This window comes from Melopsittacus undulatus, chromosome 8, assembly GCF_012275295.1.
Source record: "Melopsittacus undulatus isolate bMelUnd1 chromosome 8, bMelUnd1.mat.Z, whole genome shotgun sequence".
Taxonomy (NCBI): domain Eukaryota; kingdom Metazoa; phylum Chordata; class Aves; order Psittaciformes; family Psittaculidae; genus Melopsittacus; species Melopsittacus undulatus.
Window position 1 is genome coordinate 19957905 of NC_047534.1, and position 15103 is coordinate 19973007.

Below are 15103 nucleotides of genomic sequence, written 5' to 3' on the forward strand. Positions count from 1 at the left end.
TAGCAATTTTTATTCTTGAAGTAAGAGGAATTCCTCCTTCAAGGAAAATAAGTACTTGTAGGTCTGCACTCATGCCTGCTTCAGGGCAGCAAGTCTACTCTATGGCACTTTCATGTTTAACACCCTAAATGGACGTAGTAAAGACAAACAGAGAAATATTCCTATTCATTCTATTAATAAAGTAAAATCAGGATATGTTTTATGTAAGAGTAACTGCTACCACAGCTGGGAGATAAAAAAATTTAAGAGATTCCCCAAAACCCAGAACTTACGTGTTTCAGCAAGAGATTGTCCCCAGTGGAATCCTGATCTGTAATTGTGCCATTTTCTGTGCTTTCAAGAGGATTTGCAAGAATCAATGCAATACAGATTTCTACTTGCGTATGCAAAAAGTTATTCCATGTGTACTTAAAGAACATGTCCTGAAAATACAAATTCCACAAGGTTTGCACAAACCAAGGTCTTTTCGTTAAACACAACCAATAGTCTCGCCCCAGAAAGGCATCTGAATTATTACACTGGAACAAGTTCTGTAAGTTTTACAATAAGTATTATTGTACAAAAGAAACTTTGTAACCTACAAAAAAGTTAATTATTGTGCTTGCCATAATCTGAACACAAGGGCTAGGATACTGGATCAGAACAAAAACTCAACTCTAACTGAATTTTAAGCTGTGGTAACCAATAATGCATGTTCAGAGAATGAAGGAGGGAATGACCTTCCCTATTTACAAGGCTTCTAGCTGCAGCCCAAGTCACTGCAAGTCAAAAGTATAATTAATGCCCTGAGCAGGCCTTGAGACTCCTCTTTGAGTTCACTTAACCTTCTAGCATCTACAATACCATTTATAATGTGCTCCCCACCTCAGTGACATTCCTTACAAAATTATATCTACCTGTTCTGAACCCAAACTCTACTGATTTTATTCTGCTATGACAGAAGGCTACCTCAGAAAATCTAGATGCAGTTTAAGATTATTAAATACATTACACATGATAGGCAAATACTGAAGTTGAGATAAAACAGTGTTCGTTTAGTTGTATTCCTGGTTCTCTGCATCTTCCCTCTTAAAGATTTTTTTCAAGCTCTATGTCCAGTTATTTTTGACTAACTGCAAAACTGTCACTCGTAAAATGAAATTAATATATGCAGTGATTGGAACAGTATTAAAAAAAATTAAGTCTCGTTCAAAACACAGCTAATGATTCCAAATCCAAGTTTCCGTCAGTTCTCCTGAACTAAGGACATCCTTCCATATGCTACTAGAGCTAAACAATTACTTTTCCTAACAGTCAAGTGTGCACAATAAAGCATTTGTGTTGCACCAAATAGAATGCAGCACCAAGAAGTTTATATGGCTATAATTATTTTTCTTGCTCTATATAAAACCTGCAATAGAAAAGCATGTTCAAACCTCACTGAATTTGGTTTACAAAATAACCACCTTATAAGACCACGTAGGTGTTCACAACATGTACACTCCCATAGACAACACACCCAGGAAATAGGTTATGGCAAATTTAGCACCTGGTTGCAAACCCAAGTTATGCAGAGGAATTTCAGTTAAGACAGTACAAATGTAGTTGTATTAATCAGCTGGAGCAAAAAGTTATTTTAGACTAAAACCATCTGGGGCAAAGAAAATACACGGTAAGTTTGCAACTGCCTGCTCAGGAGTTTACATTTTGCATTCAAAAGCTATAGTATGTTCAAGCATTTTTTGCTGGTTATTTTTTTTTTAAATCAAATTACCAACATTTGCATTTTTTGGCCAACCTAAATACAAAGAGTATGCCTTGCTACAGCTTAGGTATAAGGCAGGAAATACTTACAGTACACACTCCACATTTGCAAAATCAGCGAGCTAACTGACTCAAAGTTTTTAGTGAAACATACTGGTTTTAGATGACTGAAGGCATACAAGCCACCAAGAATATCTGTCTGTTTATAGGACAATGCTGAGATACCATTTGATATGATGGGTATTACTCAGAGGAAAAAAGGTTTTGAGGGAACAACTTAGTAAAAGAATGAAAACAAGCAGGGGAAGCCTTGAAAACCTGAGAACATACAGGTGAAAAAATAAGCCTGTTAAGAAAACCACTTAATGTATTTATGAAGGTGTAGAGGATAAGAACAATTCAAGCGGTCAGAGGAAAATTCATGTCAGAAGTCAACATTTAACTGTAAAATCCACTATTAAGTGTTCTTAAATTGTGCAACAAAAGCTACAAGTCTGAAAAATTAGGCTAGCAAATTATCTGCAGTGACAGAAAAAATATATTAGATCTTAATAACAATCCATAAAAATGAAGGCAGCATAATATTCTTACCAGTATTACTCCTATGCTATTAAGCTCTATAAGCTCCTGATTCACACTGCTTATATTTGTCTGTAGAAGGCTAGATATTAATCTAATCACATTTAAACGCGTGTTTCCCACAGGTGGATCCAACACACCCCAGGTTGTCTTCATGACACTTTTCTGAAAAAGAAAATTGTACATACATAAAATCCATTAAAATACCAGCTCATCGTTACTATGCACAATGACAAGGTAGTGCTTAATATATATAAACAAGTAGTCCTTAAATCTTGCCTTCACCCAGCAAAGCCCCAACTTTTTATTCTGAACACTACAGCTATTTTAACTAAAATTAGCCACACAAAACAGTAAAAACAGACACGAAGACCAACGATATTGTAAAAATCTATTGTTAATTACAGAGAGGATCTCAAAGTAGATTCATTCTACCCAATCCTGAAAGGAATTAGGAGATACTTCCTAGGAAATGCTTCTCGCTAGTCAATCCAACTATAGTCTACATTGCTACGATATACACAGAACAGCTAGGTGGACAGTCTATGAATATTGTAATGAAATATTGTGAGAACTCAACAAACCAAGCCTAACTTAAGAAGAACTGCAGTAAGCAATGACCTTCTCTGGTCTTATGCTCATGTTAGCCAGTGTTACATAACCAGCCAATAAGAAAAAATGGTATTAGCTAATCTGAGACCTAAAAATCTTGTAGAGAATGTACAATGGGCAGGGAAATTCATAATGAAAATATCCTATCTTAAGGTACAAACACATTTTGATGAGACCACTATCACTGGATGGTTTTTTTCCCTTACCAGTGCCACCCCTGCACCAGAAATTGACATCTTGCTAGTTCGTTTATGCCACTCTTTACATATGACAAAAATCTAAGGATGCTCAAAATGCGTATTTTCTGACAGTTGGACATACTTAGCTTTCGAATAAGTCATCTACTGAAGTCATTGAATATGTTGCTCAAGTATCTAATGTGACCCTGCTTTTATTTTAATATAGACCTGTACTTTGCCAGGTTATTGCAATAAAGACAAGACAGTTTCTTTATTACCTATTCAGCATTTGGAAATTTTGAGGTTTCATCTTTACACTGAAATAATACTACTTTGATCCCCCCTGTGTGGTACTTTATACATCTCTGGTCATTATTTTCACTTTGGCACACAAGTCCTTTTCCCCTATGGACTGTGGAATGCAGTTTAGGGTGCTGTGCTTTAGTTAAAATTTTGCAGTGACAATGGATCATAGGTAAACCCCTTATTTATACATCCCGTATTTATCTTTTGCAACAGCATGACATAGGCGAGTTGCCTGAATCAGTTAAAAAGCCTAAAGAATTTAACATGCTTAGAGAGTGCAGGGTATGTGCTGTGGAGCCAGTCTACTTGAGTTCTGGGCGAGTCTAGGGTAATTGCGCAAATCTCATCTGGGCGATGCCAATATTCCCAACAATTCCTGCATCCATAGTCTGTATTTCTTATTCAGATCAGATTTCCAAGCAGAAAGCAGGACCCACTTTAAGCATATATGGCAAATCTCTTTTCACTGCTTTCTGAAAAAAGTAATTGCTTCAAGGCTATTCTGCCAATTAAACAAAGTTTAAATTGGAAAAGCGTATCAATTAGCAGAACACATTGGCTCAGGGACAAGAATAATGAACACCAAGGCCCTCAAGAGGCTAGAAAGAAGCCTGGGCACTTGCCCAGAATTTGTCAAACTAGGTTTGTTTTGTTATTATCACCTGCCTGAAACACAGTCACACAGTGAGTGTCTTGTCTCAATTAATTTGGTAACACAAGGTTTCACTTACTTTTGGAGGCTCAAGTAGGAGTTCATGGAAGGATGAAAGTCGTGCTTTTATGGCTTCTAAAACACTTTTATTGACTGAATATTTTGAATTGCTCATGCCAGGAGGACAGATCTCTATATGGCCTTCAAATCTAAAACACAATTAAAATCTGATAATTAATATCAAAACTAGTTGTAAAACATCTTTAAAGTATTATTTTGAGTGTGTCATGGTTCTGAAGGCATGTGAAAATAATAAAGCAAGTAAAAACATAAGGTTACAAATGCGAAGTGTCAAGTAACAGCCGAGCAAGATTTTTCCAAACATCAGCCCTAGTATTTTTAGGTTTATTGCACTTGAAATCTCCAATATGTTTTTGAGATTATAAATTACAGTTGTTCTATTTCCTCTTTTGAGGCAGATGAAGAGTTTCTCTCATATATCCATCTATCATATATCTATCTATGATACAGTGGTACATAAAGTTGAATGTACCACAGAGGACAGCAGTTTCTCAACATTAGGATATAATAAAATTAGAAATAACCTTTTAAAAAGTCAATACCCCCATACTTTACTGTACATACTTTCATCAGATTCTTTCGGGATACAAGGAAGAGAGTAATGTAATTAGCCTGACCTGTCAAGTGGTACAAACTAGCTTCTAGAAAAAACAGCAGAAAGACCAGTCATTTGGTGAAAGTGTAATAACGCCAACTGCAATCACTTGGTTTGCTCTTTTACCTCTTCAGTTACAACAGGCCACAAAAATGATTCAGTCATAAGTATGTGAAGACACAATTGTTGAACAGTAGCTACATTATGCAGGCATAATTTAAGTGAAGAAAGAACACTTACGTCTGTCGTCTTGTCTCAAGTAAGGTCAATAGTATTTGGATTGCACTGACTATTGCAGATTCATTTTTTTCTTTATGAAAAATATTAGATAGCAGCTGCTCTATGATTTCTTGCCTGAAAAGAAAATTATTGGTATCAGATAAAACACTACCTCCAAATACAACTGTTAACAGAAATAGCTACCAGTTGCACATGTAAAATTCATAAAGGAACAATACAGTGAAAACCAGTACCTATTTCAAGCTAGCAAGTACCACTAGGACAATCACTCACTGTCCCGATCATATTTTCCCATTCCTTCCATTAATCTAGATTTAGATCCTTCCATAGGATCTACTGAGAAACAACAGTACAAAAGGGAACTTTTCAATCAGACAAAAAAACCCTGATTCAGCTTCCCACAACAGCCTCATAAACCTAAACCTATAACCAGCAAAACAAAGAAGGGAATACAGAAGAATCTTCTCTGGTAGAAACACACAATTGGATTAAGTTACAACAAGTAACAGATAAAGGCAAAATCTCCCGTGTATACTCTGCAAAATATCACGCTGACCTCCGCAAGTTTGATCCCACTAACTCTGGTAAAGCAGGAAATATTTTAATGAGACACATCTCACCCCAAGAAGTCCTCCAGGCGGGCTCTGCTTACCTGCTGAATTATTTTGCACCACAGAGATGGCAGTCAAGAAAATTCAACTAAAGAGTGGAGCTTGCCATTTCTAATGGTTTTCAAGGTCAGAAATTAAAAACCTTTTTATGAACTGAAAATACAGTCAGGAATGGAGCAAGCCAACTTACTTCTCTAGACTTGCAAGCAGTGGATCCGGTTCTGAACTGTTCTGTACTTGTAACATCTGGTCTCTGCTTAAACGAATAATTTCACAGAGTGACTGTGATGCATTTGAATGCCTCTGGAACAGAAAAATAAAGCTTTTCACTGTAAGAGTAACAACAAGCTAGACTGTCACTCTTCAACTAAAGGCGGAAGTTTCACCTCAGACAAATCTCTCCTACACAATAAACATTCAGACAATAGCTTTATGCTATAACAAAACCTTAACAAGACATAACAAACTTGAGGCATGAGGCAAGAATATTTTGCATATTAAGGTGGCAAAACATAAAACACATATAAGCCTTTGATATGGATTGAAGTGGGACCAAAAAGAGGGAAAAGTGGGCACAGCTTACTGAAATGAAGGACAGAAAACAGTCAACCCAAAAAAATCTAGTACTATGTTGTACAGCAACTTGCTGAACAGACAGACCCAGAAGAGCTTCAGACCAATACTTACATCTTCATCTTGAGATGGATGTACGATTTCTACAAGCCGCTGGATGATTCGCTCCTCATTTAGCCACTGTAAAAGTGTTTGTGAATCTTAGCAAGAGTTTTATCCATGTGAATGAATTAACAAAATTAAAAGTAGTCATTTGACAATTGTGGTAAGTCATACTATCAATAGTACTAAACAAGGACTAACAATACTTCAGAAATAAACAGTAAAAGTGTTTCTAAGCAATCATAAAATATAAAGCCTTATTTTTAAATACATGGCCAAAAATATAAAAACATGCTCACTGAAGTCCAAAACTTTTTTAAAACTACATCTGGCAGTTGTAAGTTAGATACTAAAACCCAGGGGAACAGATCAGCCTCTCAAGTTCTAAGTCATCTCCACCAGCACAGTGGCTGTGCTGGAAAAGTACTAGCAGCACCATGAAACAAACAAACAAACAAAAGCAGCCCAAAACCCCACAAAACCAAACCAAACCCCACACACTGAACTTCAGCACACTGAAGAACTAAACTTAGTAAACCCATCAAAATATAAGTCATTTTACAGTTCACAAATGTCAGATGAAAACCTTTTGAGACACTTACATTTAACACTTCTTGCCGAGGCTGTGGAGGTTCTATGCAAGTCAGTAGCCTGAGCAGCAAGTCCATGATAGCAGAGGTCCCTATGTGCTTAATAATGAGGTCTACAAAATCATGTTTTTTCTTTAAAAAATCCACAATCTAGAAATTAAAAAGAATTAAACTTGCATTTACTTATCTGTATTTCACATGGCAAATTATACCAACTAGATTTAGCTTCTCTCAAATGGAGAAAATACATAAGAAATTCTTAAGACACTTTTGCTACTTAAAGCTTTCAGTACAAGGCAAAATAAACTAATATACATGTATAAAGTGGCAAAAATGGCACAGGACAGATCCATACAATGTGCAGTGTGTCTTGGGCCTCCTCTCAAGCCTAACTGGCTGACCATAAGCTACTTATAATCCAATGCACTGTTAGCTATCCTTTTTGGTACAAATTACTCTCATTCCTTCTTAGAGAGCAAAGCTTGACACAGCAAGACCTTAACATAATGCAAAGAACAGTCACAAACTTCATTTGCTGAGGTCTGACAGCCCGTCACTGAAGCTATTTGCAGTACTGGGCCACATGAACAGTGCAACAACATTTATGAACAAGGACACCAAACATCTCTTAACTTGTTCTAGACCAACTCTTTACACCAAGTTGGATGCACTCCTACCAATTCAAATCACTTACCTTCACCTTTAATAATTAATCCAAGTATCATAATATAAAATAGAGCTAAGCTAAGCCAAAAGGTAAGCACTCTTATACTGATCACATACATAGCTCAGGCAAATGCAAATCAAATACATCATACTTATTGAAATACATTTTTTTAATTCTGTGCATACCATTAGAAATGGTTAGCATCTTCAGCTAGTATAGAAGTTGAATGCCCTCTTTTGACTTTGCTGCTATCCTCAAGCAGGTAGTCTTTAAGCAGTATTGCCAAATACAACTTTATTAGAGCACTTGTTAAATTGGAGAGGTTGCAAATATTTACCTCTTCTGGTTTTCTGCTTATTAGAATACTTAGCACCTTGCTGAAGAAACTGGCCAGTAAAGGGTTTAGAGGAGATTCATTCAGGAGGAAACTGTACAGTTTCATAAGTAAGGATTCTTCTTCTCCCAGCCTATCATTTATCTGTGAGACATCTGATGTAAGCAGCTCACATGATATATTTGGATATCTGGGGGTAAAAAAAGAAAGAAACAAACAAAAAAGTATCATACTTTTAGTCATACTTCAAAGTTGTCATACTCCCAGCTCTGAGATCAGAATCTGGTAAAGCTTCTGACCAAGTTTTCAAGCAGGGCTGGTCTGCACTAAGTAAAGCAGCAAACTACTGCACTGTAACATAAGTGTACATTCAGCATACAAACTATTCTTTCATTTAAGAAATGGACTACTCTGATTTTCAGTAGCAACAGGACAACACTAGGGAAATGGAGAAAGGAAAGGGCAAGCTTTTATCTTAAGACCTACTATTAAGGTCTTCTACCATTAAGTCTATCTGTTCAAGTCTTCTCCTTGCAGAAATAATTTCTTTTTTTTGATAGGAAAAAGTTAGTTACCAAGAGGTTAAGCAGACTGAAGTACGGGACTAATACTGGGGAAAAAACAGTGTGTTTGCCTCTCTCCAATATAACAGGGATTATTAAAAAGGCTAAAAGGAGTAGTTTCAGGATATTAAAATATATATACATATTGCAGTTCTGTAGAAGCTCAGTAAACTTGTCAGTCTGACAAAATCTGCAAAATTAGCTAGTACTGCTTCACAACACCAAAGTAGAGTTCAGAACGTTGAGTAATTCAACTATGAAGCCATCAAGACCAGTAATTTCCTGCATTTGATGTACTATCACCTACTCAGACTAAAGAGAACTTTGACTGACAGCCTAAGGTTTTTAAACGAAAGAAGCTTAAGTTTCAGATGCTAGAAACACTTACAGGAGGCTTGGTTTACCAGAAACAGCAAAGTGCTGCAACTAACAGTGTAGCTAATTATTCTTATTTTTCTCCCATACTGTTTTAAGAAAAAAAGCTACTCTCTGCATAGACAACTCTAAAATAGTCCCCCAACATTATAAATTCTTTTATACAAACTGCTAGGTTGACTTTTGAGTTTGAACCTTCTCAGCAACCTAGGTGAAGTCACGGCCATAGCTAATTAATTCATACAAAGGAATTCCTACAATTCCTCTGCAAAGGAAAACACCAGTAATCACATGTTGAGTATATTCTTCCATAAGATCTTCAAAACATCTTTCCAATCATCAATAAAATAAAGTCAAGCACTTAACTATACTACCAAACGGGGGTTTTCATTCAACTGTTTCCTTAATCATCACAATTACGAGGTTCTTCATGAGAGCTATTTTTTTTTTAATTTTTTTCTTTAAACCTCCTTTGGACAGCAATTGGTTTTGGTTGCATTTGTGGATAAGAGGCTTCCATTTGAGAAAATGCAAATACTAGACTTATTTTTAAGTTCTACAAAGCTTCCTGAAAAAAACCTTGCTCTAAAGATAATGGTATTGTACTAGCAAGTATGAATGCAAAACACACTATCAAATTAACCAGAGTAAGATACCCCTCTTTCCACCTTCCCAAGTTTCCCCCACCCCAAAAATTTTCCTACTTATATCGAATTTGTTCATCCATGTCTTGGGGTGGCTCTTCGATAATAAATGAAACTAAGTCTTCCAAACATTCTAACTTCAGCAGAAAATCTATAAGTTTGCGATTCTGAGCCTTGCACTCTTGCAGAACATCCTCTTCATCCATCAATTCCTTCAGTGTTACATCTTCTCTCTCTAGAAGTGTATCTATGTGGGATGACGAATGGAGGTCAAATTTCCAAAACATGCTGGTCTGGATAAGAAGAATATACACAAAGTGTTAAGTTTACAAATCTATTTAAGCAGTATTTGTAGGTAACACTTCATACTAGTATTTTATAGCTTCTAACCCCAAAGGTACCTGCACACATAGAAACTTTTAGAACTCAAATGAAACACAACAGTAGATGCTGACAATCAAACGTTATAAAATCAGGCTTGATTAAAGATGAATAAATAGTCTGTAGTAATTTTTGTACCTTCAGCAACAGCCAATATTCTAACATCCAAATACAAAGTTAGATAGCTCCAGGGTTTTACTTACTTGCAAGGAACATGTTACTCTGCATTAAAGAAATAAGGTTACCTCTGGTTTAGGTTTATGGACCAGGTTTCAGGTTCAGAACCATGTGCTCAGCAATTAATAGAGCTGGGAAAGATAAAATGAGCACTGCATAAATGCACTTGAGTACTACCCCTACCACTGAAGGACACACCTATGAAGGTGAAGAAATTGTAACAGATTTTAACTTGCTGGCAGTACACATCAAAGTGCTGGAAGTAATTTCAACACAGGACCTACTCACTCACTGCACTTGCCTCCACAAACTTGACACAGGAGGAATAACATGGGACATAAAATATCTTATTCAAACATGTGAAAGGTCAGTGGTCCCAAATACAAACATTGCAAAAGGCCGTAAGAGAAATGGGTAATGATGAGCAACCTCACCTTTCCTTATAAAAGGCTTTGGCATATGTTAATTCTGTTGCTCTAAGACACTTCACAACCAGTTGCTACCAAGACAACCGTGCTATCAGGAAAGAATATTTCAGTCTATGATAGAGCTTGCTTTCATTTCACATTAAGCTCAATACAAGCATTCGCTCCACTCCCTCCTCTCCAAAACAGGTCTTGGTTATGACATTTAACCTCTGACACAGTATAGCTGGTCTTACATGAATGCAGAATGTGGACTAAAAGATACTACAGATACTATAATGCAGCAACAGAAACATTTTTTTCCTTTCCTTACAATTGGAAGCAGTAATTGGTTTTTAAGCAGTACTCATAAGGAAACATCCCCTTTGTTCCTTTAGTAACTGCCTTCCAATTCAATACATTACTGCTGTGCATCAGCCACATCAGCTGTGAGGACATACGGTTACTGCAAGAACATAGATGAATAGTAGTATTTTAGCAAGAACACATCTGTAAGCTGCAGGGGGTATGAATCAGCAAGCTTTAATGCTTTTGCTGTACATTCTTATAAAAACCTACTCCCCTTCCCCCCCCCAAAAAAACCCTAATTCTTATGCAAACTAAGATAAAGACAGCTTTAAGCATTTATTTCCAAGTTAAAAGTGGATTCAGCATCCTCACTAATGCTATTTACAACAGTGAAGTGCCAAATTTAGTACCAGAGCAGTTTAAAAAAACAGATAAAAGTCCAAGCATCCAGCAAGCCCCTTATGATTATCTTCAGCAGCAAGACTGCCAGTATTTGGCCTAAACACTGAAAAGCCTGGTATATTCACTATGGAGAAGTTTTAATTGCTTTCAGGATTTTCACTGCTGCTTTAACCATTACACACCGATCACTTACTGCCATCTTGTTTTGCTTAGCCTTTTGTCAGAATGTATAAGTATGCATAACTGCCCCTAGATTACATAGCTTTCTCTTTAAAGATATGGGAGTCAAATCAGAAAAAGGTAGAGCTAATCTCAATTGCAGTATCAGTACTTAAAATCATCTCAGACCCCATGCAAGGATTAAGTGGTAAAAAAACCCAGAAAAATTATCATCTAGTAAAAAGAATTAGTAAATTTACAAGTAGGGTTCAAAACATCTGATCTCATGAATTAGATTAAATCAAATTATACAAAATTGTTAAACACACTAGCTTGTGGGTGGGTATTCAGCCTACACAGATTTCCTGTAAGCAAGTGAAACTAGTGCATTATTAAAACCATGGGATAAGTTTTGTTTGGTTTGCCTTTTTTAAGCCTCTAGAAAGTGGATCAAATCATTCCCCTTGCCACGATTAATGAAAGCAACATCTTTGCAAGTAACAAGCATCAATGCTAATTCCAGGTGTAAATCCCTCTGCAGTGAATAAAGCTCATTTCAGTAGCTTCAATGTATTCCTCAGTTACTTATTTCAAGAGAAATTCAACAATGGAAAACAGAAGGGAAAAAAAAAAAGGCATACTACTGCAAACATGTTACTGCGTTATTTCACAAACTGTCTCGCAGGCAAGCTCTTTTAGGGGTGCTCCCTCAACATGGCAGGTGCCGGCCAGAGATTATTCCGTCACTTTTCAACAGGAGCCCAGGTCCTTTGAAGTAAGGAAAGATAAACAACATAAAATGCGCCAAAGAGGAAGTCCAGGAACCCTGGAGAAAAGAGAATTTTCTTAGGCGTTATCACCGGCAATAATCTAGAATCGGTCTAACATAGTTCTGAATGGAAGTTTAAAAAACAAAGTTGTTATTTATTCTTCCCACAGCCTACTTTTCTACCCTCTGTCCCCAAACCTACCAATTCTGAAATTCTTAATTATCTTCATGTTTTTCAAATTTCAGTCCCATTAACACAGTCACAATTACGCCTGATGTCCACAGATCAGGGATGCTCCTCCTAAATTGCACTATCTGCAAAGATAAACTCTGCAAATCAACTGGGTTGTGGTACTGCCAATGTTCAACTCCACTACCAATATGAGCAGAAAAATCGCATTTGGATTCAATTAAAGATGTAAGAGACTCCTAAATATTAGATATGCTCAAGATTAGATACTTCTAGAAGAAAAGTAATCCAGGATAATACTAAAAACTCTCAAGTGTAAAAAGAAAAAGACAGTGAAGGTGCTGCAGATATTTGTCGTTTGTAACTTGAGTTGGCTTTCCATAATCTCTGAAAATTTCCAGATAGCAAGACTAACAGACTTAACAGTTCAGGGAAACAACACTTCTGAATGTTCACATCAACTTGCTGATGTGCCAGTTACATCAATTCAAGATCTTAAGGACCACCTACCATTCAGAAAAATATTGCTTTGTTCCCCTGGTTAATACTGTTCGCAGATTCTTCTTTGAATGAATGCTGAAATAACATTCCACATGGTAAACACCTGACTTAAATCTGAAAAGAAGAAAGCACCCCGCCAAAATGCAGAAAGCCTGTCAACTGCTCTGAGATAGAGGTAACTGAAATTCTCACTTGAGTTGTTTACTAAAGGGAAGAAATAAATCTTAGAAGCTGTTCTTTCAGACCAGAAAAAATGTTTAGCCTTCTGCCTAGTACAACTGAAGAAAACCACACAGTATTTTGTTTAACAGTAATTAAGCCTGTGGTTCTTTCTGAAGGCCGAAGGCTTAACTGGCATCTCCATCAAAAGAAGCTGGTAACAACCATCTCAGTAAGTTTCTGTAGCTTCCAGTCGATACAGCTATCAAACACCTTTCCTGAACACAGACATCTCTGCTTTCAAGCTACAGGATGAAGATACGAATTCCAGTCAGACAAGCATTGTTGACAACATCTCCTATACTGAACTTTTTACAAAACAGACTCATTACTTTAAAGCATCCAGAAGTCCCTTAAGCAAATAAGTAAGCTATTAAAGTTAGCTGCTCATTTACCTTTTAAGCATCATCCTCAGGTAAACACAAGAAACACACTCTGCATGGAGTTACTTACAACTTGGTGCCTCACAGGTGGGTATTGGTGGCTACAAGCAGACACAGGGATCTAGACCAGTGCAGAAAGAAAACAGAGGGACCTCTGCTAGTCAGATGAAGGCTGGTTTTACCTGACAAAGGGATGTTAAAAGCATATAGAGCTTCCAGTGGGAACTTTGTAGATTTTACAGTAATACCTAGTTTCACTTTTCAAGCAAGAGAAACTTCTAAAAGAAAAAGCATGTCAGTGTCAAGCTGAAGATTCTGCAATATACCAAAGTCTGAGAAATACTACATAGAGTTACAAGGACTGTTATAAAAAAACTAACGCAACTGTCAGGATTTTTTATGTAGCACCCTATTTTCTTACTAGAGGGTTCAAGTGCACAGATGAAAAATCAGTTACTTTTGCAACAGCAAACTTTCCCATGACTGAAATACATCCTAAATTATTCAGCCTACTTCAGCTAAACAGGGGTTTACAGCTCCTGTGTAGCAGCTAACAAAAGACAACTTAGTAGTTGGATACAAGGAAAGCAACTAGAAAAAAAGTCCTTGATGCCACTACAGGCTTTCAAGGTCTTGTATTTCTTAATGATAAAAGCATTTCTGATGCAAGAAATCCACTGCATTCTAAAAACCAGACAGGCAGGCAGGTTTGGGGAAGGACAAAATAATGTTGAAGATAAATTATTATGCTTTTATCATTAAAAGAATTTACCCATTTTTTAAGATCTTTAAATGTGTTAAATTTCTTTAAAATGCTACACATGCCCTTCTGCCAGCTTCAGCTTCATAGAACCTCAACCAGTTAGCCTTGAGGTACATTTAATTAGTTTCCAGTTCTATTTTTTTCCCCTCCTTTCTCCAAGCGACAGTAATTAGGCATCATAATAATTTATAGAGTGCTTATGCTTACACTGGAAGCAGACCATCTGTTCAAAGCAAAGCTAAGCACAAGTGCATGTCTCAAAAAATTTTAGAGGTAAACAGAATTCCCAGTCACCCCAATGGAAAGAGAAGACACTTGAGTGACTACTTTTCAAACTGTATTTCACTCAGCCAGAGCATCACCTACTATAAGCCTGCTGTCTACAACTGCCTGTCCTTCAGGCACCGAGATAGGAGGTGGAGGACAGTCCCTGTGCCCAAGGGGCAGCAAGATGGCAAACGGGAGCAATCCTCAGGAAAGGGGCCCTCAGCCCACCTGATCCTCCTCCTCCACCCATGAGAGCATCTTTCAGACCACTGCGACCCCCCTCAACTTGCAGAACAGTCATATTTGTCCATATACGTTGCCACCACAGTGGCCCACAGATGTCACAAGCTATCTCACTGTCTTTTGTTCCAGGCCCTATAAATACATAGGCCATGGCAGCTGGTCCAGTCTGCTGAACCTCAAGGCCCTCAGATTCAAGGATGATTGGAACAAAAAGTTCCCAAAGCAGCAAGGTGAGTGGCTGCCCATTTTTGGATGGGGAAGGCAGATGAGTAGTTGCAGGAAACACAGACAAAAAGAAGGCAGCATCAGAGGGAGTACACCATGGCAGCAATGGCCACTGCTCATGCAGCAGATGGTGTGTAGCCCATGGAGGTGAATCCACCCTAAGACCAAGAAGAAACAATGGAAATGGATCTACCTCCAGCATGGCTCCCCTGGCAACACTGCATCACACCAGGGCTCTTTTCTGTAACACCATAATCACAGCATC

The 15103-nt window shown here is 37.3% G+C and overlaps 1 protein-coding gene across 3 annotated transcripts in view; it reads right to left on the reverse strand.

Moving 5' to 3' along the window:
* Positions 1-15103, reverse strand: part of PPP6R3 (protein phosphatase 6 regulatory subunit 3) — a 59487-nt gene that overhangs the window by 29985 nt on the left and 14399 nt on the right. For 2 of the 3 annotated variants that reach the window (XM_031050460.2, XM_031050458.2), the window contains exons 3-12: positions 11920-12046; positions 9507-9739; positions 7868-8054; positions 6876-7013; positions 6286-6351; positions 5789-5901; positions 4988-5101; positions 4151-4280; positions 2335-2487; positions 273-422 (exon numbers count right to left, since the gene is read on the reverse strand). In XM_031050460.2, the coding sequence (XP_030906320.2) occupies positions 273-422; positions 2335-2487; positions 4151-4280; positions 4988-5101; positions 5789-5901; positions 6286-6351; positions 6876-7013; positions 7868-8054; positions 9507-9739; positions 11920-11931 (1296 nt within the window). In that variant the 5' untranslated portion in view covers positions 11932-12046. The remainder of the gene's footprint in view (positions 1-272; positions 423-2334; positions 2488-4150; positions 4281-4987; positions 5102-5788; positions 5902-6285; positions 6352-6875; positions 7014-7867; positions 8055-9506; positions 9740-11919; positions 12047-15103) is intronic. The other variant, XM_031050459.2, reaches the window with a different exon arrangement.